A 22,590-nucleotide genomic window follows, 5' to 3' on the forward strand; every position below is an offset into this window, starting at 1 on the left:
GGACTGTGTATGGAGAGGGCCAGGGCTGAGAGGCAGGCAGGAGCCAGGTCACAGAGGCACCATGCTCGGGAACTCATGCAAGGCCCAGCTGCTCAGTGCTGTTAGGAGAAACAGGTCAAGAAGTGACTCAAATAATGAATGAAAATATTCTGGCAAACTGTGCTTTCAGTCTTACTGATGAAATGATCAAACCATTAATTGGGATCTTTATTTAGTTTTAAGTGTGGCTGGAGGAGATGGTCTTCATGCAGGGAAGGCGGTAGGAGCTCATGACTGAACATCCCCCTGTGAGTTTGAAACCTCTGAGCAGGAAACATCCATGCACAGAGGCAACAGAAGAATATCTTCCTGTGGCTAGATGAGCATGCAGGAGGATCCCACACACTTTGCACCATCTATGGCACAGTCGAAAGTGGATTACATTGCAAAGGGAAGAAAACAAATCAGAGCTTGCCTTTCCCCTGCAAGCATGAGGGAGCTCGGACCAAAGCTGCCCAGGAGTAAATCATCTCTCAGAAAGCAAATGATGCAACGGTGTCAACTCCTGAAGCACAAGAGACCCTCTCAGGGCAACTTTTGCAAAGATAGGTATGATGTGAAGGCAAGCCCTCACACTGTGCCATGCTGTGGCCATGCCAACTCCCACCTACCTGCTCAGTGATTCTCTTGCAAAATATGGCAAGCAGGAAGATGGCAGCAATGGGTGGCATCAGGTAACTTAAAACTGCTTGCATGTATTCAAATAGTTGTTCCCTGTGTGCCATTTGTATAGCAGGGACCCATGCAATGGAGACAGCAAGTAAGATTATAACAAAAAACCTGTAAGTTAAACCAAAAGTCAACGGCAGTTTTATGAGTTTTTTACCTGCCAATAAAATATCTACAAACTGTAAACTATTAGCTAGTTTTAATTATTCCTTAGGTTAAATTCAAGTGCCCATTCATAAGTGTGGCAGAGGAGATAGCCATACCCCTAAACATTAATAGGACCATAGGGCTGCAGGCAAAAACCCTTCAACTTCTGGACAAATAAAACTGAGGGTCCATTTGCCTGTTACTGGATCATGGGTAGATTTTCATCACATTTGGAGACTGTGTTGGGATGGTCGTGCTTAAAATATATAATACCTGGGGCTTCCCTGGTGGAGCAGTGGTTATGAATCCACCTGCCAATGCGGGGGACACGGGTTCGTGCCCTGGTCTGGGAAGATCCCACATGCCACAGAGTGGCTAGGCCCGTGAGCCACAACTACTGAGCCTGCGCGTCTGGAGCCTATGCTCCACAACGGGAGAGGCCGTGACAGTGAGAGGCCCGCACATCACGATAAAAAAAAAAAAAGAAAAAAAATAATACCTGGAAAATATTAATTTCTTCAGGGGTAACACATTTCTAAAGATTTCAGATGGATTAGTATGGCACCTGATTTTAAAGATTTGTGTAAACTCCCTTTAAACCCTTGGTTGTGCATGTGGGGAAGAACTGCCAGATAGTCCACCAACAAGCAACTGCTGGAAGGCAGACAAAGCTGAGCAGAGATTTCATTGCCTGCTTATAGCAGGGGAGACAGAAATTGGAGTTTGAATCTCATCAAGTTAGAGGGGCCAGGTAACCACCTCAGGCTTTTCACTGAAAACCCCTGAATGTCCATGCCTTAGAAGCAGAGACTATCTCCCAGGACTAAGAACTTGCTATAAGACTAGAGCAAAACTGAAACAGAGTCACCCTAACAAAGTATAAAAACCAGGCCTCCACAACTTTAAGGGGATCAACTAGTAATTTACCTGCATGCTTGAACAAAAACCAATATTCTTCAGAGGAACATGATCCAGAATTTCTATAATGTGTTATCTACAATGTTCAATATATAATAAAATTTTCTAGACATGTGGAGAAGTAAGAAAATGTAACCCATAGTCAAGAAGAAAGCAATCAATGGAAACTGACACCAAGATGGCTCAGGTATTAACATTAGCAGACAAGGACTTCAAAGCAACTACTGTAGTTATGTTAAAGGACTTAAAGGAAATTATAGTTATAAGTGAACAGATGCAAAATCATGACAGAAAACTGGATACTAGAAAAAATTTAAAAAGGAACCAAATAGAAATTCCAGAACTGAAATTCTGGTTCAAAATATGAAACAAAAAATTCACAGGTTGGCTTTAACAGTAGATTGGAAATGGCAGGAGAAAGGGGCAATAAACCTAAAGGGAGATTGATAGAACTCTAAACTGAAGAACACAGAGAAAAATTTTTTTAAATAAAGAGAGCCTCAATGATCTGTGGAACAATATCAAAAGAGCAAATATGTGTGTAAGCAGAGTCACAAAAAAGGAGATGAGGGATGCAGAAGACAAATATGCAGAGAAATATGGTCAACAATTTCCCATATTTGGTGAAAACCATTCATTTACAGGTTCAGAAGTGCAGAAAAGCCCAATCAGCACACCATAACAAAACTGCTGAAAACCAAAAATGAAGAGAAAATCTTGAAAGCCCAGGAAAAAAGACACATTACATACAGAGAACAGTACTATGAATTATAGATGACTTCTCATCAGAAACAAGAGGACAGAAGAGAAAGGAAGAGCATACTTTAAAGTGGTAAAAGAAAAATACTGTCAACTCAGAATTCTACATCCAGCAAAAGTATCCTTCAAAAATAAAGATGAGGGCTTCCCTGGTGGCGCAGTGGTTAAGAATCTGCCTGCCAACGCAGGTGACATGGGTTTGAGCCCTGGTCTGGGAAGATCTCACATGCCACAGAGCAACTAAACCCATGTGCCACAACTACTGAGCCTCTGCTCTAGAGCTTGCGAGCCACAATTACTGAGCTCGCATGCCACAACTACTGAAGCCTGTGCACCTAGAGCCCATGCTCCACAACAAGAGAAGCCACCGCAGTGAGAAGCCTGTGTACCTCGCCGCAACTAGAGAAAGCCTGCGTGCAGCAACGAAGACCCAACACATCCCAAAATAAATAAATAAAATAAATAAAAATTCTTAAAATAAATAAAGATGAAAGAAAAACATTTTCCAATAAACAGAAACTGAGAGAGTCTGTTACTAACAGACCTGCATTACAAGACATACTGAAATTCTTCAGGGTGAAGGGAAATAACACAGATGGAAACTTGCACCTTAAAGAAGGAATGATAAGTCCAAAAGAGTAAAATATAAGATGCTACATATATTTTTTTTCTTATTTTATTTTCTTTAAAAGGCAGTTGACTGCTTAAGGCAAAAAATTATATCACTATCACTGTATTCTGGGGTTAATAATGGATGTAGATGTAAAATATATGACAACTATAACATGAATGATGAAAGGGGAAAATGACATATAGTGTTGCAAGGTACTTACATTTTACATAAAATGATACAATATTAATTTTAAGTACACTAAGGTAGGTTAATAATGCCTATTATAATGCCTAGAACAACAAAAAGAAATTAAAATATAAAAACTATTTCCAGCCATATTAATGATTACACTAAATGCAAGTGACTCAAATTATAAAGACAGAGGTTGTCAGATTAGATTAAAAGAATCAAGATACAACTATATGTGCTCTACAAGGGACTCATTTTAAATATATTTACAGGTTGAAAGTAAAAGATGTTATCAACCCTAAGCATAAGAAAGCTGGTGTGATCTATAACAGTAATGAAGTAAATCTCAAGACGAGAAGTATTATCAGAGATAAAAAGGGACATTTCATAATGATGAAAAAGTTAATTCCTCAGGAAACCATAACAAGCATAAGGGCACCTAATCCCAGAACTTGAATATATAAGAGGTAAAAAAAAAACCTGAAAGAACTATAAGACAGAAACAGACAACTACATAATCATAAATGAAGCTTTTAATACCTACTCTGTGTATATAATATACACAGTATATATAATATATATAAGAGGAACTAGACAAAAATTAAGAATACAAAAGTATCAATAAATTTCAAAAGATTAAAATCTCATAGAGTATGTTTTTGGATCACAGTGGAAGTAAATTAGAAATCAATAACAATAAAATAGTTAGGAAAGTACTAAATACTTGAAAATCCAACAGCACCCTTCTAAATAATCTATGAACACAGAAATAAATCACAAGGAAATTAGGAAATATTTTGAACTGATTAAAAATGAAGACACAACATATCAAAATTTGTGGGATGCAGCTAAAGCAGAGCTTAAAGGGAAATTTATAGTTTTAAGTGGTAATTGTAAACAATAAGACAGGTTTTAAACCAGTGATATGAATTTCCAATTTAAGAAGCTAAAAAAAAAAAAAAAAGAAAAGAAAAGAATAGTAAATCCAAAGTAAATAGAAAAAAGGAAACGAATAGAATTCAATGGGGGAAAAAAACCAGAGGAATCAACAAGCCCCAAAGTTAGTTCTTTGGAAAAATTATTAAAATTGATAAACGCCTAGGCAAGTTCACTCAAGAGAAAAAGAACCCCCTCCACGCCCACATACTACCATTACTAGAGATCCTACAGATACTGAAAGGATAAGGTAAAATTTGGGGAGGTGCTTGGAGCCATGGCAGTGAGGATGCTCCTGAATATTCTGCTCACCGTTACACCAGGAATTGGTGCTCACTGGTACACCACACTAGGTGGAATACTTTAATTGGGTGATTTAGCTCGAGGAGTCTGATCAGTTATCATGGAGCCTGGCAATATGGCTTCTCCTAAGAGCATGCCAAAAGATGCACAGATGATGGCACAAATCCTGACAGATGTGGGGATTACAGAATATGAGCCAAAAGTTATAAATCAGACGTTGGTATTTGCATTCTGATACGTAAACACAATTCTACATGATGCAAAAATTTATTAATGACATGCTAAGAAAGCTACTGTTGATGCACATGATATGTGATTGGCAATCTGGTGTCATGCTGACCACTTTTAAAAAATAAAAGCTTTACTGTTTCACCTTTTGCATTCAGATACACAGTCCATCTGAAATGGATTTTTGTGTAAAGGGAGTTAGTCAATATTCTTTTCATCAGGAATAGCCAAATTACCCAGTACCATTCCTTCTCCCCTTACCACTTTCCCACTGCACTGTACTGTAATCTTTGTCATGAATTAGACGACTGTATACCTGTGCGCCGTTTTTGATATTCTGTTCCATTAATTTGTCTACCCCTGCAATAAAACCACACTGTCTAATTAGTATCACTTCACAATAGATATTGGTATCTGTTAGCATAAATCCTCCAGCTTTGTTCATCTTCAAGAATAGCCTTGGATATTCTCTGCTCTTCGCATTTCTATATACTTTTAGAACTTGTTTGTCAATTTTTACATGCATACAAAAAAGTTACTGCATTTTGATTGGGATTACTCTGAGTATGTAGAATAATATGGTGAGAACAAACATATCATTATTGAATCTTCTAATTCACAGATATGGTATATTCCTGCTATACTTAGGTCTCATTAATTTCTCTCGACGACGCTTTGTAATTTTCAGCAATTTTCTCATATCTTTTGTGAGATTTATTCCTAGGTATCTGATATGGTTTAATGACACTACAAATGCTAATATGTATAATGTGTAACGTGTAAAATATGATTAATTCTTGTATTTGATCTTTTATCAGTCTTGTTAAATTCACTTTAAAATTTTAAGTTTGGGGCTTCCCTGGTGGCGCAGTGCTTGAGAGTCCGCCTGCCGATGCAGGGGACACGGGTTCGTGCCCCGGTCGGAGAAGATCCCACATGCCGTGGAGCGGCTGGTCCTGTGAGCCATGGCCGCTGAGCCTGCGCGTCCGAAGCCTGTGCTCCGCAATGGGAGAGGCCACAACAGTGAGAGGCCCGCGTAAAATTTTAAGTTTGTCTATGAAGTCTTTCATGACAATTTCATTTCTTCCCTTTCTATCCTTATGACATTTGTTTCCTTTTTCACCTTTTTGCAGAGTAGCACCTCCAGTACAATGCTGAAGAAAAGTGGCTATAGTGGATGCATGTGTCTAGTTCCCAATCTCAGGGGAAAAGATTTTCAAATATAAACATTAAGTATGATAAACGCTACAGGTTTTAAAGAACATGTATGTTTAAAAGTCTGAATAAAGAAGATCTTTTAAATTCTCTAATTTGCTAAGATTAAAAAATAGGTCTTAAAATTTTGAATGATTTTTATCTATTAATATGACTATATAATTTTCTCCTGTTTTCAGTTAATGTGGTCAAGTACATTGATTGATTTTTGAATAAAAAACTATGCTTGCATTCCTGGAATAAACTCCAGATGGTCATGGTGTATTATTCTATGTTGCTGGACCTGATTTGCTAATATTTTGTTAAAATTTTCTGCATCTATGTTCATATTTGCATGGTACGTATTTTCTCATGTTTTCTTTAAGCCTTCCTCAATCTTAAAGAAGATGTCTCTCTTCAATAAAGTTTCAGGATACAAAACTAACATACAAAAATCAGTAGTGTTTCTTTACACTAACAATGAATTATCTGAAAAAAATAAAGAAAGCAATCCCATTTATGATAGCATCAAAAACAATAAAATACTTAGGATAAATTTAACCAAGGAGATAAAAGGTCTCTACATTGAAAACTATAAGACATTGATAAAATAAATTGAAGAAAACACAAATAAATAGAAAGATATCTTGTGTTTATGGATCAGATGAATTAATATTGTTAAAATGTCCATACTACCCAAAGCCATCTATAGATTCAATGCAACCCTTATCAAATTTCCAAAGGAATCTTTTACAGAATTCAAAAAAAATAATCCTAAAATTCATCTGGAACCACAAAAGATCCTGAATAGCCAAAGCAACCCTCAGAAAGAAGAACAAATCTGGAAGCATCACACATACTGATTTTGAACTATATTACAAAGCTATAGTAATCAAAACAGTATGGTACTGGCATAAAAACAGACACATAAACCAATGGAACAGAATCTAGAGCCCAGAAATAAAGCCGTACATATATGGTCAACTAATATTTGACAAGGGAGCCAAGAAAACTCAATGAAGACAAGACAGTCTTTTCAATAAATAGTGCTGGGAAAATAGAACGTTCATATGCAAAAGGATGAAACCAGACCCCTATCTTAACGCCACTCAAAATGAATTAAAGATTTAAATATAAGACCTGAAACCATAAAACTCCTAGAATAAAATATAGGGGATAAACTCCTTGACATTGGTCTTGGTAATGATTTACTTTTGGATATGACACCAAAATCCCAAGCAACAGAAGCAAAAATAAGCAAGTGAGGGTTTCCCTGGTGGCTCAATGGTTAAGAATCCGCCTGCCAATGCAGGAGACGTGGGTTTGAGCCCTGGTCTGGGAAGATCCCACATGCCGCGGAGCAACTAAACCCGTACACCACAACTACTGAGCCTGCACTCTAGAGCCCATGAGCCCCAACTACTGAAGCCCGTGTGCCACAACTACTGAAGCCCGCACGCCTAGAGCCTGTGCTCTGCAACAAGAGAAGCCACCACAGTGAGAAGCCTGCACACCGCAACAAAGAGTAGCCCCCACTCTCAGCAACTAGAGAAAACCTGCATGCAAGTGAAGACAAAATGCAGCCAAAAAAAAAAGTTAAATAAAATTAATAAATAAATAAATTTATAAAAAAATAAACAAGTGAGACTACATCAAACTGGAAAGCTTCTACACAGTCAAAGAAACAATCAACAAAATGAAAAGGCAACCTATAGAATGGGAGAAAATATTTGCAAACCACACATCTGATAAAGGGCTGATAGTTCCTTAGTTGTCTAAGGAACTCAGACAACTTTAATAACAACAACAACAACAACAACAACAACAACATAATAATAATAATATAATTTTAAAAATGGACAAAGGACCTGATAGACATTTTTCCAAAGAAGATATTCAAATGGCCAATAGGTACATGAAAAGGTGCTCAACATCACTGATCAGGGAAATGCAAATCAAAATCACAATGAGATACCATTTCATACCTGTTAGAATGGCTATTATCAAAAAGACAAAAGATAACAAGTGCTGGTGAGGATGTGGAGAAAAGGGAACCCTTGTGCACTGTTAGTGGGAGGGTAAACTGGTGTGGCCACTGTGGAAAACAGTATGAAGGTTCCTCAAGAAACTGAACACAGAACTACCACATGATCCAGCAATTCCACTTCTGGGTACATATCCAGAGGAAACAAGGATCACTATCTTGAAGAGACCTCTACACCCTTTACACTATTTATAATAGCCAAGACATAGAAACAACCGAAGTGTTCATTAACAGATGAATGGATAAAGAAGATGTGGTACATATACACAATGGAATATCATTTGGCCACAAAAAAGAAAGAAATCCTCCCTTTTGTGACAACGTTTAGGGCATTATACTAAGTGAAATAAGTCTGACAGAGAAAGACAAGTATTGTATGGTCTCACTTATATGTAGAATCTAAAAAAAACCCTGAATTCATAGAAACAGAGAGCAGACTGGGGATGGGTGTGGGGGGAATGGGTGAAGGTGGTCAAAAGGTACAAACTTCCAGTCATAAGATAAATAGGTTCTGGGGACATAAGGTACAGCATGGTGACTGTAGTTAACAACACAGGATTGTGTATTTGTATATTGTATATTTGAAAGTTGCTTAGAGAGTAAATCTTTTTTTTTTTAAGAGAGTAAATCTTAAAAGTTCTTTTCACAAGAAAGTAAAACTAATTATGTGAGGTGATAGATGTCAACTAAACTTGTGGTGATCATTTCACAATATATACATATATTGAATCATTATTGTACACCTGAAACTTATACAGTGTTATATGTCAATGTTATCCCAACAAAACTGGAAAAGAAAGGTGTCTCTTCTACGTAGATTACAGTTGGTTAAAAAAAAAAGCTCTGATAATCTTCACCTTTTAACTCAGCTACTTAGTCTACCTATCTCTGTTTCATGAAATTATTGATATATTTAGGAGCTATGCTATTGTTTTCCAGTTAACCTACCTTTCACGTTCTTTTTATTCTTTTGACTTATTAGTTATCCCATATTTTACATTTATTAACTTGTTAAACGTTCTTGAACTGTTCTTATATTGTTTAGTCTAGAGACTACATGCATCCTTGACATATCACAGTCTGGTACAAGTTTTGACTTTTACCACATCCCGAATAGCAAGAGAACGTGAGAATACTTAAGCTCCATTTAGCCCCTTCTCATTCTCTCTGGGATTTTACTGGCATGTTTTGCCTCCATATGTTGTTAATCCCATAGACATTTTTTCTTATTTATGTCAACACTCACTCACTTCTATTTCCCACATACTTACCCTTTCTGGTGCTCTTCATCCTTCTCTGAAGGTCAATTCTTCCATCTGGATAATTTTCCTGCAGCCTAAAGAACATGCTTTAGTATTTCTTATCGTGAAATTCTTTTGTAATAAATTCTCTCAACCTGCATTTATCTGAAAACCTGTTTGTTTCACCTTCACTCTGGAGGCTATTTCGATGGGTATTGAATTCCAGGTAGGCAGTTTTTCTAGCACTTGAAGATGTCACTCCACTGCCTCCTGGCTTTTACAGTTTCTGTTGAAACTTCTACTATCAGTCTCTCTGCTGCTCTTTTGAAGGTGATGTGATTTACTTTCTTCTGGCTGCTCTAAAGATCTTCTCTATCTCCAGTCTCCAGCAGTTTCACTATCATGTGGCCTGGGTATGGTCTCTTTTGTATTTATCCTGCCTGCGATTTGTGGAATTTCTTGAATCTCTGGATAGTTGTCCAGATATTTGGAACATTCCTGGCCATTACCTTCTCCAAATTGCTTTTACAGTTACATATATATATATATATATATATATATATATATATATATATACACACACACACACACATAATTTCCAATAATACATATATATTATTCTTCTGTGTTCCACGTGTATCTTCCTTTTCTCCTGTGTGCTTTAGTTTGGATATTGTAGACTAATCCATTTCCAAGCCACTAACAGTGTCTTCTGCTACAGCCAATCAGCTGCTAACAAATCCATTGAGTTCTTAATTTCAGATATTTATTTTTCAATTCTAGACCTTCTTATTTTTATAAATTCTAATTCTCTGGAAAAATTCTCAATTCTTTTCATCTATTTTATAAACCTTTCCCTCTATTTTCTTGTACCTATTAATCAAGGTTATTTCAAAGTCCTTGTCTGCTAACTTCACCTGTGGGTCTACTTTTTTAACATCTTTATTGGAGTATAATTGCTTTACAATGTTGTGTTAGTTTCTGCTGTATAACAAAGTGAATCAGCTATATGTATACATATGTCCCCATATCCCCTCCCTCTTGCAAGCACCTCCCTCCTACCCTCCCTATCCCACCCCTCTAGGTGGTCACAAAGCACCAGGCTGATCTCCCTGTGCTATGCGGCTGCTTCCCACTAGCTATCTATTTACGTTTGGTAGTGTATATGTCAGTGCTACTCTCTCACTTCGTCCCAGCTCACCCTTCCCTCACCCCGTGTCCTCAAGTTCATTCTCTACGTCTGCGTCTTTATTCCTGTCCTGCCGCTAGGTTAATCAGAACCATATTTTTTTAAAGATTCCATATATATGTGTTAGCATATGGTATTTGTTTTTTTCTTTCTGTCTGACTTACTTCATTCACTCTGTATGACAGACTCTAGGTCCATCCACCTCACTACAAATAACTCAGTTTGTTTCTTTTTATGGCTGAATAATATTCCATTGTATATATATGTGCCACATCTTCATCCATTCATCTGTTCATGGACACTTAGGTTGCTTCCATACCCTGGCTATTTAAATAGTGCTGCACTGAACATTGTGGTACACATCCCTTTTTGAATTATAGTTTTCTCAGGGTATATGCCCAGCAGTGGGATTGCTGGGTCATATGGTAGTTCTATTTTTAGTTTTTTAAGGAACCTCCATATTGTTTTCCATAGTGGCTGTATCAATTTACATTCCCACCAACAGTGCAAGAGGGTTCCCTTTTCTCCACACCCTCTCCATCATTTATTGGTTGTAGATTTTTTGATGATGGCCATTCTGACCGGTGTGAGGTGATACCTCATTGTGGTTTTGATTTGCATTTCTCTAATGATTGGTGATGTTGAGCATCCTTCCATGTGTTTGTTGGCAATCTGTATATCTTCTTTGGAGAAATATCTATTTAGGTCTACTTATATATACATTTTATTTTACACATATATTAGTATAAATATAGCGGTAAGGGGGGACATTCTTGCCTTGTTCCTTTCTAGTTCCATTAGGTATGACTTGGCTTTTAGGGTGATACAGATATGTTTTGTCATGTTGAAAGGTACCCATTTTACCAAATACCTTTTCATCGTCTGAATAGATATATATGATTTTTCTCTTTGATCTATTAATATCGTGAGTAATGTTACTACATTTCCTAATATTGAACCATCCTTGTATTTCTGGAAAACAATCACAGTTGGTAATGAGATGTCATTCTTTTAACATTTTTTTAGTATATTGTTGGATTTGTGTCTAATATTTTATTTACAAGTTTTGCATTGGTATTTAAAAGTGAGATGAGTCTTTAGTTTTAATTTTTTCCTGTGCTGTATTTGTTCAGTTTTGGCATCAATATCTTGAGCTTTATGAAATGAATTTAAGTCTTTCTCCTTTTCCCCTATGTTCTATAAAAATTTAAATAAAACAGGTACCTGTTTCTTAAAGTTTCTCAGAAAAGTGCTTTTTAAACAATGGAATGCTAATCAAAATGTAACAGCAAACTCAATTTGCAGGGGTTAGACAGATAAGACAGTGAGCAGTATGTACCTTGCCACGGGATGAAGGAGGCATCTGAGGCGTAACGTAGGCCAAGTTCAAAGTGTGTGGGCTGGAAGTGGTCCACAGACAGCCAGTGTGAAACCCTACAGAATGAGGATAAGGCCCACGTGTTTACACATTCACACCTCCTGCCTTATGCCTAGCTTGTGAGGCCTCCTGGTTAATGGCATGGCCCTGAGATGGATGAGATCCTCTTTCCATGTGACTCAGGTAGACCAACTACCTTCTCTGAGCCATTCCCCCCATTTGTACAGTGAGAATAAGAACTAAAACTTACCTTTAAAGGTTGTCATGAGGACTGAAAGAGAAAACGAGATAATGTAGATACACTTCCTCACAAGGACTAGTTTGGGGGGTACATTAATATGTACCCATTATCATTGTGATTATTACTTAATTTTTTCCCAAATGGAAACAATTTTCTTTGTGATTATAAAAGCAATACAGGACTTCACTGGTGGCACAGTGGTTAAGAATCTGCCTGCCAGTGAAGGGGACATGGGTTCAGTCCCTGGTCCAGGAAGATCCCACATGCCGTGGAGCAACTAAGCCCACGTGCCACAACTACTGAGCCTGTGCTCTAGAACCCGTGAGCCACAACTACTGAGCCCGCGCGACTAGAGTCTGTGCTCCACAACAAGAGAAGCCACCACAATGAGAAGCCTGTGCACCGCAATGAAGAGTAGCCCCTGCTCGCCACAACTAGAGAAAGCCCATGTGCAGCAACAAAGACCCAACGCAGCCAAAAATAAATAAATTTATAAAAAAATAAATAAAATAAAAGCAATACATCTTCACTGCAAAACTACAACAAACAAAACACCACCATGCTGTATATAAACAAAATAACTCTATATGCAGCATTAGAGCCTACATTTTTCACATAATGACATTTGTGGGCATCGATTCATTGATGGCAGTAACTCATGTGATTAGAGGAATCCTTCACCCGCCTGTTAGCATGAGTTCATTTTCAGTGGCCATCAGCTGTATCTGGGTGTAGATGTCCATTGTGAACACAGCACTGGCACCGCTGAAAAGAGAAGTCAGGGAGGACATGAGAGAGGCCCAGAGTGCAGACACCATCAAGCCTCGAACACCTGGAAGAAAAGGAACACTTCCTGGGCCTCCAGCTCTTTGGCCATGCCAGGACGCCTTAGGCCTCCTGAGGAACATTCCCACATAGTAAATTTTGTTCGGAGTGGGAGTCCATCTAAGATAGATCAAGTGCATTATAGCTGCCCTTGCTCTGTGACGAGCCTTGCTAGCTGGCCGCTGTGTCTTCATATAATATGCGAGTGCTTACTCTGGGCTGGAGCAGCTCTTCAGGCATCAGCCTGATGATCTCCCTACAGCCCTGTGAGAAGGACACCAGTGCTGACCCCTTTTACAGATGATGTGGCTCCTTGTGCCTCAGTGTCCCCATCTGTAAGGTGGGTATTAAAGTACCTACTGTTGTTAAGATTAAGATACAGTAAGAAGATGGGTTAACACAATGTCCAACACAGAGCAAGCTCTCAACAAGTGTTACCTATAAACGTAACAGTCTAGGCTTCTGACCTGCAAGGCCACTGGATGGCAGCGGCTTTGCTGAGAGATTCCCATGCATAGTTGGGAGAGCCTGAGGGTAACAGGGCTTGCACAGGAGGCCCCACTGTATTCAGTAGGTACTCAGGCCAGGCCAAGACTAGAGTTCTTGGATTGGCCTGGCTTCAAGTGCCCATGGCCCTGGGCTGCAGCCCCGGGTGCTGAGCGACCCCCTTCCTGAACTGTGGGATGGTTGGTGCTTCCCTCAGCTGGGATCTATCTACATTGTATTTTATGGGAATGTCTCAACATTGCTGGCCTATTTATCCTCAGAGCTAATACGGAATTTAAAAAGACTGTACTGTTTGTTTGCCCGTTTCCCTGGGATGTGGCAAAGTGGGTGAGACGAAAGCCATGCCCCTGCCTGTCCCACTGGACTGAATTCCTTGAGAGCAGGATGCGGTCTTGCTCCCCTCTTTGTCCCCACAGACTAGAACAACGCCGAGCTCCCATCTGCGGCAGTGAGGAGCAGAGGCGTGGGTTCTGCAGGGAGGGGACCATGCAAAGGGCCAGCAGAGGCTGGGCCTGAGCGCGTGCCCGAGAGAGAAAGAGAAAGAAAGAGACAGAGAGAGAAAAAGAGAGAGAGAGAGAGAGAGAGAGAAAGGAAGAGGAGGCCACAAGGCTCCCGGGATGCCAAGGGCCCCTCCCACAGCCTACGCTTCCACCGGGGCCCTCACTCCTGACCGTCCACTCACAGCCCTGGAGGCAGCTCCACTTCTTACCACTGGGCAGCAGCTCCACCACCAACACGGGGTAGGCGAGAGGGCTGCAGCCAGTTCTGGCGCCACAGTACTTTTCACACTCTGAAGGCACAACACACGCCACTTAATCTGCAAAGAGAGACAAGGGTCACACCAGCATGTGGCCCCTGAGCACTAAAATCTGAGCTCAGGGAACGGGAAGCAAATTAGGAACGGTGTGTGGATGGCAGATTCTTCGTCTCCAATTCGTGACCCCACACGTGCGTCAGGAGCTGGGGGTCAGGCCCCAGGAGTCAGCGGGTCGGTGCTTCTGCCAGTTCACTGCTTGACCCACAGCAAGCCCTGTGACCTCGACAAGCCTTTCAATGATCCCAGCCAGGTGTCAGGAAAGCAAACGATGATTCATCCATACACTGATGGGTGGGCCACTCATGACCTTACTCCCTTAGCCCCGTAGGGGTGTTATTTCAGAGTATTTGGGGAGAAATTTGGACAAAGGGAAGTAAAGGAGGGAATGTGATAGGCCTTCAAGAGCTTAAATAACAGATTAAAATTTACCATCTGAGAAAAAAACCAAACAACGAATCAACGTAGACTAGGAAGAGGCAGGAAGGGCCTGGGTTTACATGGAGAGGGTTTCACTGGGGACGTCAGGAAAACTAAGGGGGTCAGCTTTTCCTCTGCCTGCTCTCCCTCCCCCTGCCCTGAGAGCAGGCCCTCAGTCTCCTTTGGCATGGTTTGGGAGGAGCCCAGGGGCCACCTGGCCATTCTGGAAACACCTTCCCCTTGGCCACAATGACTGGTCCGTCACCCAAGTGAGCTCACGGGACTCCCCTGGGATTTCTGCTGGGAGGGCGAAAAGGAAACACTCTTTCTGGGGGTCGTTGGGCTGGAGGGTGGAAGGCTGGTGCTGCTGGTGGTCATCTGCCATCAGACAGACTGAGAGGACACCAGCTCGGAGGAAAGAGGAGCTAAAAGTGCACGTCATTTTCACTCAAGAGCCTCAACTAATACAGTGGCCCCCAAGGAAAACCTGACTGGCGGAATCACACCGTGTGGGTGTCTGGCCCCCGGTTCTGGCCATGGGAGAGACCCAGAATCTAGGACCAGGAACGTTTGGGTTACTGGAAAAGTATGTTCTCCCAGGAATGTGGGCAGGTGCGGAGCTTTTGTGCCAAACCGCTCTCTATGAGTGTGTGTAAACAGTCTGTGAGTCTGGCCATTTCTGAGGATGGGGGGCAAGTGGTCCTGGGCCCCTCCCCACGCTGACGGCTCTCCCAAGGGCAGCCCACCAACTCTATTCACCTGGTGGTCAGAAGCTGGGGGCGTGTGGCTTCCTGAGGCCCGCTCTTCTCGCTCCTCCCTCAGCCACTTCTAGAGGCCAAGAGACATGTGATTTCGCCCAGTGGGTGGGGTGGGCTGTGAGGTGAAGTGGGGCTGGGGAGGCAGGGCCGCCAAGCACAGGCGACTCTGGGGTCCTAGCGAGCACAGAGGCCTATTTCTAACCTACGAGGAGGCACCACCTAAGAGACCCCAGAAAGGGCTACCTGACAGCCAAAGACCAAACCTGGGATGTTGGAACGGAGCGCTCCTCTCTGTTGAAACTGGAAAGGGATCAGGATTAAAAAAGAGGCAGACTGAGGATGGATTAGGGTTAGAGACGTCTACTGCACATGTGGCTTCGCAATAAAAAGTGCTTCACTCTCTGCTTGGCCTTGTCAAGCACTGAGGCAGAAGACTGTGGAAGCCGCCTGCTTTGTCCATGTGGCTGCACCATCTGAGTATGTGCTCCACAAAGGTTTAATGAATAAACAAATCTGGCACCGAGAGGCAGTACACCTAAAGGCAGTAAAACGAGGCTGCAACGGGGATGAGGGACATCCACGAAATTATGACAGCTCAATTAAGTGCAGCAGGGACGTTCTCACAGCACTTAACAGAAAGAACGTGGGCCTCAGGGCTAGACCCACTTTGGGGGTTCCATCGACGTGCCACACCTGGGGCTGTGAGAGCAGTGACGGCATTGGTCACATCCGAGCACAATGCCTGGCACCCAGGAGTGCCCGCAGGACGGTGCCTGCAGTGCAGGGGGAACAGCTGACCTCCCCATGGACCACGCCTCAATGCCACGCAGAGACCGGCCACTGCAGGGAGCATCGGCTGGCTCATCTCTGCCTGAACTCGTCTCTCTGCAATTCCTCTCTTGCCACCTACATCCACGGTCCCTGCCAGACTTCTGCTCAGCCACATCCCTAATCTAAATCCATGAGCTCCCAAGAAAGCAATCCGGGGCACCTCAACCCCAGCAGTCTCCCCAACAGGAGACCTGATAACCCCATGCTCCCTAGATGTAGATGCCTGAGAGAGGAGAAGAAGATCAGTGTGAACACAGCAGAGCAAGAATTACCTGTGTACAGGACGCGGCTGATCATCCCTGGCATCACTATGCTGATGGGCAGCAGCTTCAGGTACCCACACAAGACACAGCCGCCTTTCACATGAGACACGTTCTTCCCTGCCAGGCAGCCCTGGACAAAAATCTGCCGAGGAAACACAGGTGGGGGGGGCGGGGGGGCTTTCTCAGAGGGTATCAAGCCCGGGCTGCCTCGGCACAGATAGGACAACTGTGACCTGCAGTAGCAGTAGGGTGTGCCCTCGGAGGGGGTGCCCACTGCTCACCCCAATCATCCAGGTGTCTCCGGGCATGCAGGGCCAGAGGAGGCACGTGTGACCGATGCACATGTTTTGCTCAGTGCACAGCTACCAGAGGGGAGGAGGGTGGCCTGACCTTGGCCTCATTGCTAGCACTGCACGCCAATCAGCAGCACAGTGCTTACAAGCTGTCCCCTGGCAAGGATGAGACTCCCTTCTAGAGGCCACAGACCGTCTCTGCCCTTGTGACAACAATCCAAGCACAGGTTGGTCCCCGGTAACAAATGAGTGTTTAGAACTGGGACCAGCTTCACTTGTCCAAGTGGAAATGAACCAGTGTAGACCTTAACATGCAAAGTCTCCTGGGAGGTGCTTCACGCCCCCTTTCACGGTGCTCCTGCTGTAAGAGGCGGTGTGCACTCAGCCCGAGCAGAATGGTGTAGCGGGCAGATGGAGAAGCACTTAAGAAAGAACATAAAGACATGGTCCAGTGCATCAAGACAATGCAGTACTCTGTATGCATTAAAATTACGTTCTCAAAGAATATTTAAATAATGTGAAAAATGCTCATAGTGTGACAGTAACAAAAAGGCACGGGATACAATAGCACACACACCTTGACTCTATACCTAGAAAAAGTCCACAGGAATAAACCAACATGACAACAGAGGTTAATCCTGGGATAGTAGGATTGACAGGTAGGATTTTCATGTTCTTCTTTAATGCTTTCTTTCTTTCCCACATGCATTATTTATTAATAGGAGGAAGAACCCCAAGGTTGTCCTGCCTCATGTAAGCAGGCACTGCTTCTCAGTGGGCCTGTGGGCATCCTGCTGACAGCCTCTAGGTGCCTGGGGGTCTCTGCTGAGCAGGTGGGCAGCCAGGCTGCACTTCCTGGTCTTTGCTTAGCTCTGCACACAGAAGAGATGGTCTCTAAGGGAGGGGATGAAGGAACAGGGCCAGAGCAGAAGCCAACTCTTTTTTTTTTTTTTTTTTTTTGCAGTACGCGGGCCTCTCACTGTTATGGACTCTCCCGTTGTGGAGCACAGGCTCCGGATGCGCAGGCTCAGCGGCCATGGCTCATGGGCCCAGCCGCTCCGCGGCATGTGGGATTTTCCCGGACCGGGGCACAAACCCGTGTCCCCTGCATCGACAGGCGGGCTCTCAACCACTGTGCCACCAGGGAAGCCCCAGAAGCCAACTCTTATTCTGAGGACAGGATAGTCGTAGGGGCATGAAATCATTCCACGCAGAAAGCCCTAAGCACTTTCATAGGTTGTCATACATCACAAAGCGGGGCAAGGGACGAATTCTTGTTTAAAGATGGTAGTGGGCTAAAGAAAAACAATTTTCCTTTGGTCAGTTTGTCTCTTTTTCAATTAAAATTCTTTCTTAAATCATTTTCTTTACTAGTTAGGAAGTTAGAGATTCTACTTCTATGCTTTTAATAATTACCCTTAAAATTTTAACATGGATACAACTTCAGGTCTAAAGTAAATCAGTATCTGTGCCCTTCTGAACAATTTAAGGTCCACAAACAGATTTAACTCTAACTATGGTCCGATATTTTAGCTCTGTCCTGTGTTACTTCCTGTGTGCAGAATTATGGTGATTTTCAGCCAATGCTTCAGATCTGCGCACGTGCCGGCCGGCTTCTCTAACTGTCCCTCCTGCTCACCAGGACCTCCTTTTTCTTTATGCATGTCATTCAGTCTCTAGGGAAGGTTATGCCTTTATTTTGCCCTTGCTACTGAGTAATACTTAGCTGGGCACGTAATTGAAAGTGGACATTTTCCTCAGTACCTTGAAAAGTTTCCTCCTCTCCCTTGGGTTCCACTGCTGCTGCTGAGCAGACTGTTGGGGGTGTACCTGTCTTCTTCTACAAGGGATCTTTTCTCTCAGGTGGCTTTCAGTCTCCTCTTCGTCTTTCATGTTCTGAAACTTCATCAGGAGGTGACTTTGTGTAGATTTGCTTGGGATTCACTGTGATTCCTGAATCTGATGAGTCCTGTTCTTTCAACAGCTGTAAAAATTCTCAGCCACTTTCTCTTCAAATATTGCTTCTCCCCTTTTCTCCTGGAACTCCAATAGGATGTATTTTAATCCTGTCTTCCATGTCACTTTGTCTCTCTTTCACACTTTCCATTTTTCTGCTTTCTGGGCAAGTTCTTCAGTTCTCTCTTCTAGGTTACCACTTTTTTCCTTCAGCTATGTTTAATCTGTTATTCCAACAGTTACTCAGTTTTACATTTCAGTAAGAATATTTTTCATTTCCAGAAGTTTGAGTTTGAAATCTAACTGATCATTTCTGATGGAAGGGTTTCTTGGTTGTGGTGGTTTGATTCCACCCTGTTTTCTAATTTTTACAGAAAGACTTTTCTTGTCATTGACATAAAGCAGCATAATTAGACACATAATAAGCAGAGGGGAAGAATACAAATAACAACACTGTGGCTGCGTTACAGATCACGCCCGTGTGCTGGGCTCTGGGCCTCATCTTGTTTCCTGGTCCTCCGCTCAGTACATGGTAAAGCTCCATCAGTGCCACTCCTTGTATGGTGGCTCCATGGCTTCTCACGGAGGCACAGCAGCCCTCAGTGGTATCCCCACTCCCACCCCACCCCCATCTCATCCACCCACCTCAGTACCTAGCACAATCAACCCTGTGATCAAGGCCTCACATATGGTCCCTTACGAACTTGGATGAGGAGTTTTGGGTAGTTTCTGAGGAACATCACCAATTGGTCACAGAGTACAATATATTTGACTTTATTCAGCATTGCCAGATCACCCTCCAGAAAACATGCCCCGTTTGCACTCTCATCAGAAATGCAAGAGGATTCCTGAACATCCGTGTCCTCCTCAACAGTTGACATCATCAAGCTTTCTAATTTTTGCCAGTCTCATTGTGGTTTTAAATTGCACTTCCCTGATAATGCTGGGTTATATGCTTTTTAGCATTTACGTTTGTTTGCATTTCCTTTTCTACAAATTGTCTCTCATTATCTTTTGCCTGCATGGCTACTGGAGCTCCTTTTTCTTGTGGATTTGCTATTAGTCTCCTGTTCATTATAAACATTCTGATATTCTTCTCTAGCCCTTCATCCATCAACTTTGTCTAGAGCATCTTTGTTAAAAAGGCCTTATGTGTAATGTGATCAAACCGATATGATTTACACTCCCCCCAACTCAAAAGTATTCACTAGCATTACCTCGCCTTATTGTAGTACAGGTTTACTTTCCACGTTTAAGTCTTTAATTCATCTGAAGCCCACTTCTGTGTAAGTGTTAGGTGGGGATGAAGCTTTGTTATTCCAAATAGTAAGCTGGGTTTTGGTTTTTTTTTTTTTTTTAACAACATTGAAGAGTATGTATCTCTGCTGTTGCTTTGTGGAGCCTCCTTGAACACATATTAAATTCCTATAAATACATGGGTCTGTCTCTGAGCTCTTCATTCTGTCCTGTTAGTCTATATGTCTATTCCTGGGAATTTCAAACTGCTTGTATTACTGCGACTTTGTCAAAGTTTAAATATCTGGTCGGGCAAGTTCTCCCCCTTTGTTCTTCACTTTCAAACTTGGGTTAGCTATTTGTGGCATCTTCTCCTTCCACAAAAGGTTTAAACCCTTTTTATTGTGCTATAACACACGAACATGGTGTAGCACATTACAGAGCGCACCATGGAAACACCAAGTCAAGAGGTGCAACACTCAAAGGCTGGCATACAGAATGCAACAAAGAATCTAACTGATTTAGAAATGTATGAAAAAACTCACTGATGGTGGTGGAACAAAATAAAAAAAAAAGAAAGAAAAGAGGAGCAACATTGAGGTACCCCAGAAGCCTCTCTCTATGGCTCTTTTAAACAATTGAGGTGAAATTCACATAACATGTAATTAACCATTTTAAAGTGAACAATTCTGTAGCATTTAGTACATCCCCAGTGTTGCATCACAGCCACCTCTCTCCAGCATCACAGCTTCTTCATCACCCAGAAGAACACCCAGGCCCATGAAGCAGCCACTCTCCATCCCTCCTCCCCGGGGAAGCACTAATCGGATTTCTGTCTCCAAGGATTTGCCTGTTCTGGATATTTCATATAAAAGGAATCATACAGTAGGTGGCCTTCTGTGTCTGGCTTCTTTCGCTTCGCATGATGTTTTCGAGGTTCCTCCAAGGCGTAGCATGTGTCTGTGCTCACTCCTCCCTGTGGCTGAATAATATTCCAACACATGGATACACATTTTGTTTATTCATTCATTCGTTGGTGGATATTTGGGTTGTTTCCACTTTTTAATGACTGTGAACACCACCGTTATATGTGCCTCTTTTTAACCTCAACCCTCTCCCTTGCTTCAGAAATGATCGCTTTAATGACTATTTTATTTCCTCCTTGCTTTTTCTTTACAATTTTTTGCTACGTAATTGTGTATACCTAAACAACATAACTTAGCATTGCCTGTGTTAAGCTTTATATAAATGTAATCACACAGCACCTAGTCTTCTGTGTTTAGATTCTTTTATTTGGTATAATGCTTTAAAGATTCATCCATGCTATGGTGTGTAGCTGTACTTCCTTTTTATTTCTATATTGGTCTTCCACTGTATGAATATTTCACAGTTTATTTCATTAACAACCATTGATAGAGAGCCATATAATTTTTAGAATAAGCTTGAGTCCTTAAAAAATCCAACTGAAATACTGATTAGTGGTATTTAATTTCTAGACTCAATTTGGGAGAACTGACATATTTTTCATGTGCAAACATTGTGCTTTGTAGATAATGAGAGGGAAGAAAAAAATGAAAACAAGTGCTCTGTTATAGACAGGACTGGAGGGGGAACCCCTCTTATTTTTTTAAAGTTTTTTTGATGTGCACCATTTTTAAAGTCTTTATTGAACTTGTTACAATATTGCTTCTGTTCTATGTTTTGGTTTTTTGGTCGTGAGGCATGTGGGATCTTAGCGCCCTGACCAGGGATCGAACCCACACCTCCTGCATTGGAAGATGAAGTCTTAATCACTGGACCACCAGGGAAGTCCCGAGAGACCCCTTTCAGACAGAACGTGGTCCTGCACTACATTTGGGTATTACACAAGGCTGGGAGGGAAGCCTGCCTGTGGCTGCAGAGACTGCAGAGACCCCCAACCCCCAGGCCCCAGTGCAGGCCCGTCAGCGCAGCACATTTGATTACCTGGTCAGTGCACCAGTAGTACAAGGAGAGGGTGGAGATGCCAAAGATGACTCCAGGCCAGGGGATGTCTCCAGTGGTGGGATCTCGGAAGATATGGAAAGAATCCAGATGAGGAATGAAGCATTCCGGCTGGGTGGTCCAGTTTCCTTCACAGATGAGGGTGGGCTTAGCATCCATGTACTCATGCTGTAGTTCCTGGTATCCTCCCATCTCCTTAAAGGCTTGAAAACACCATACAGTTGGTCAGTACCTTAAACTGCACAATAACACACGTCTGAAGAACCAAGATTGCAAAGTGAGACACAATGGACTGGCAAATAGCCAAGACTGTATGTACCTAAGAAAAGACACCATCTCCTCCAAAGAAAAAGAAGAGTGCAGTGGACACTGGTGGTCGTATGCCTGGCACCCCATCTTCCTGCTTCTGGGGACAGAACCCCTCTTCCAGCTGCATCCCGCCCTATATGAGTTAGGTGGGCCTCGTCAAACTACCCACCACTCATTCCGATCTGGCACGTGACCCGGGCCTGGCCAATATGCCCCATCACCTGGGCAGCTGATGTAACAGGAATGGACTTGGGACCCAAGCCCGGCTAATCAGAGCTTGTCCCAGGAGTCTTCTGCTTAAGGCACC

General features: G+C 42.2%; 1 protein-coding gene across 1 annotated transcript in view; it reads right to left on the reverse strand.

Annotated features, from left to right (window-relative positions):
• The window catches only part of LOC137204052 (sodium/glucose cotransporter 1-like), a 62,155-nt gene that overhangs the window by 6,722 nt on the left and 32,843 nt on the right, over positions 1-22,590 (reverse strand). Inside the window, 5 exon segments of the mRNA XM_067701384.1 lie at positions 651-819; positions 12,770-12,920; positions 14,130-14,237; positions 16,516-16,648; positions 21,957-22,177. Coding sequence (XP_067557485.1) covers positions 651-819; positions 12,770-12,920; positions 14,130-14,237; positions 16,516-16,648; positions 21,957-22,177 — 782 coding nt within the window.

Source organism: Pseudorca crassidens, chromosome 12 (assembly GCF_039906515.1).
Source record: "Pseudorca crassidens isolate mPseCra1 chromosome 12, mPseCra1.hap1, whole genome shotgun sequence".
NCBI lineage: Eukaryota > Metazoa > Chordata > Mammalia > Artiodactyla > Delphinidae > Pseudorca > Pseudorca crassidens.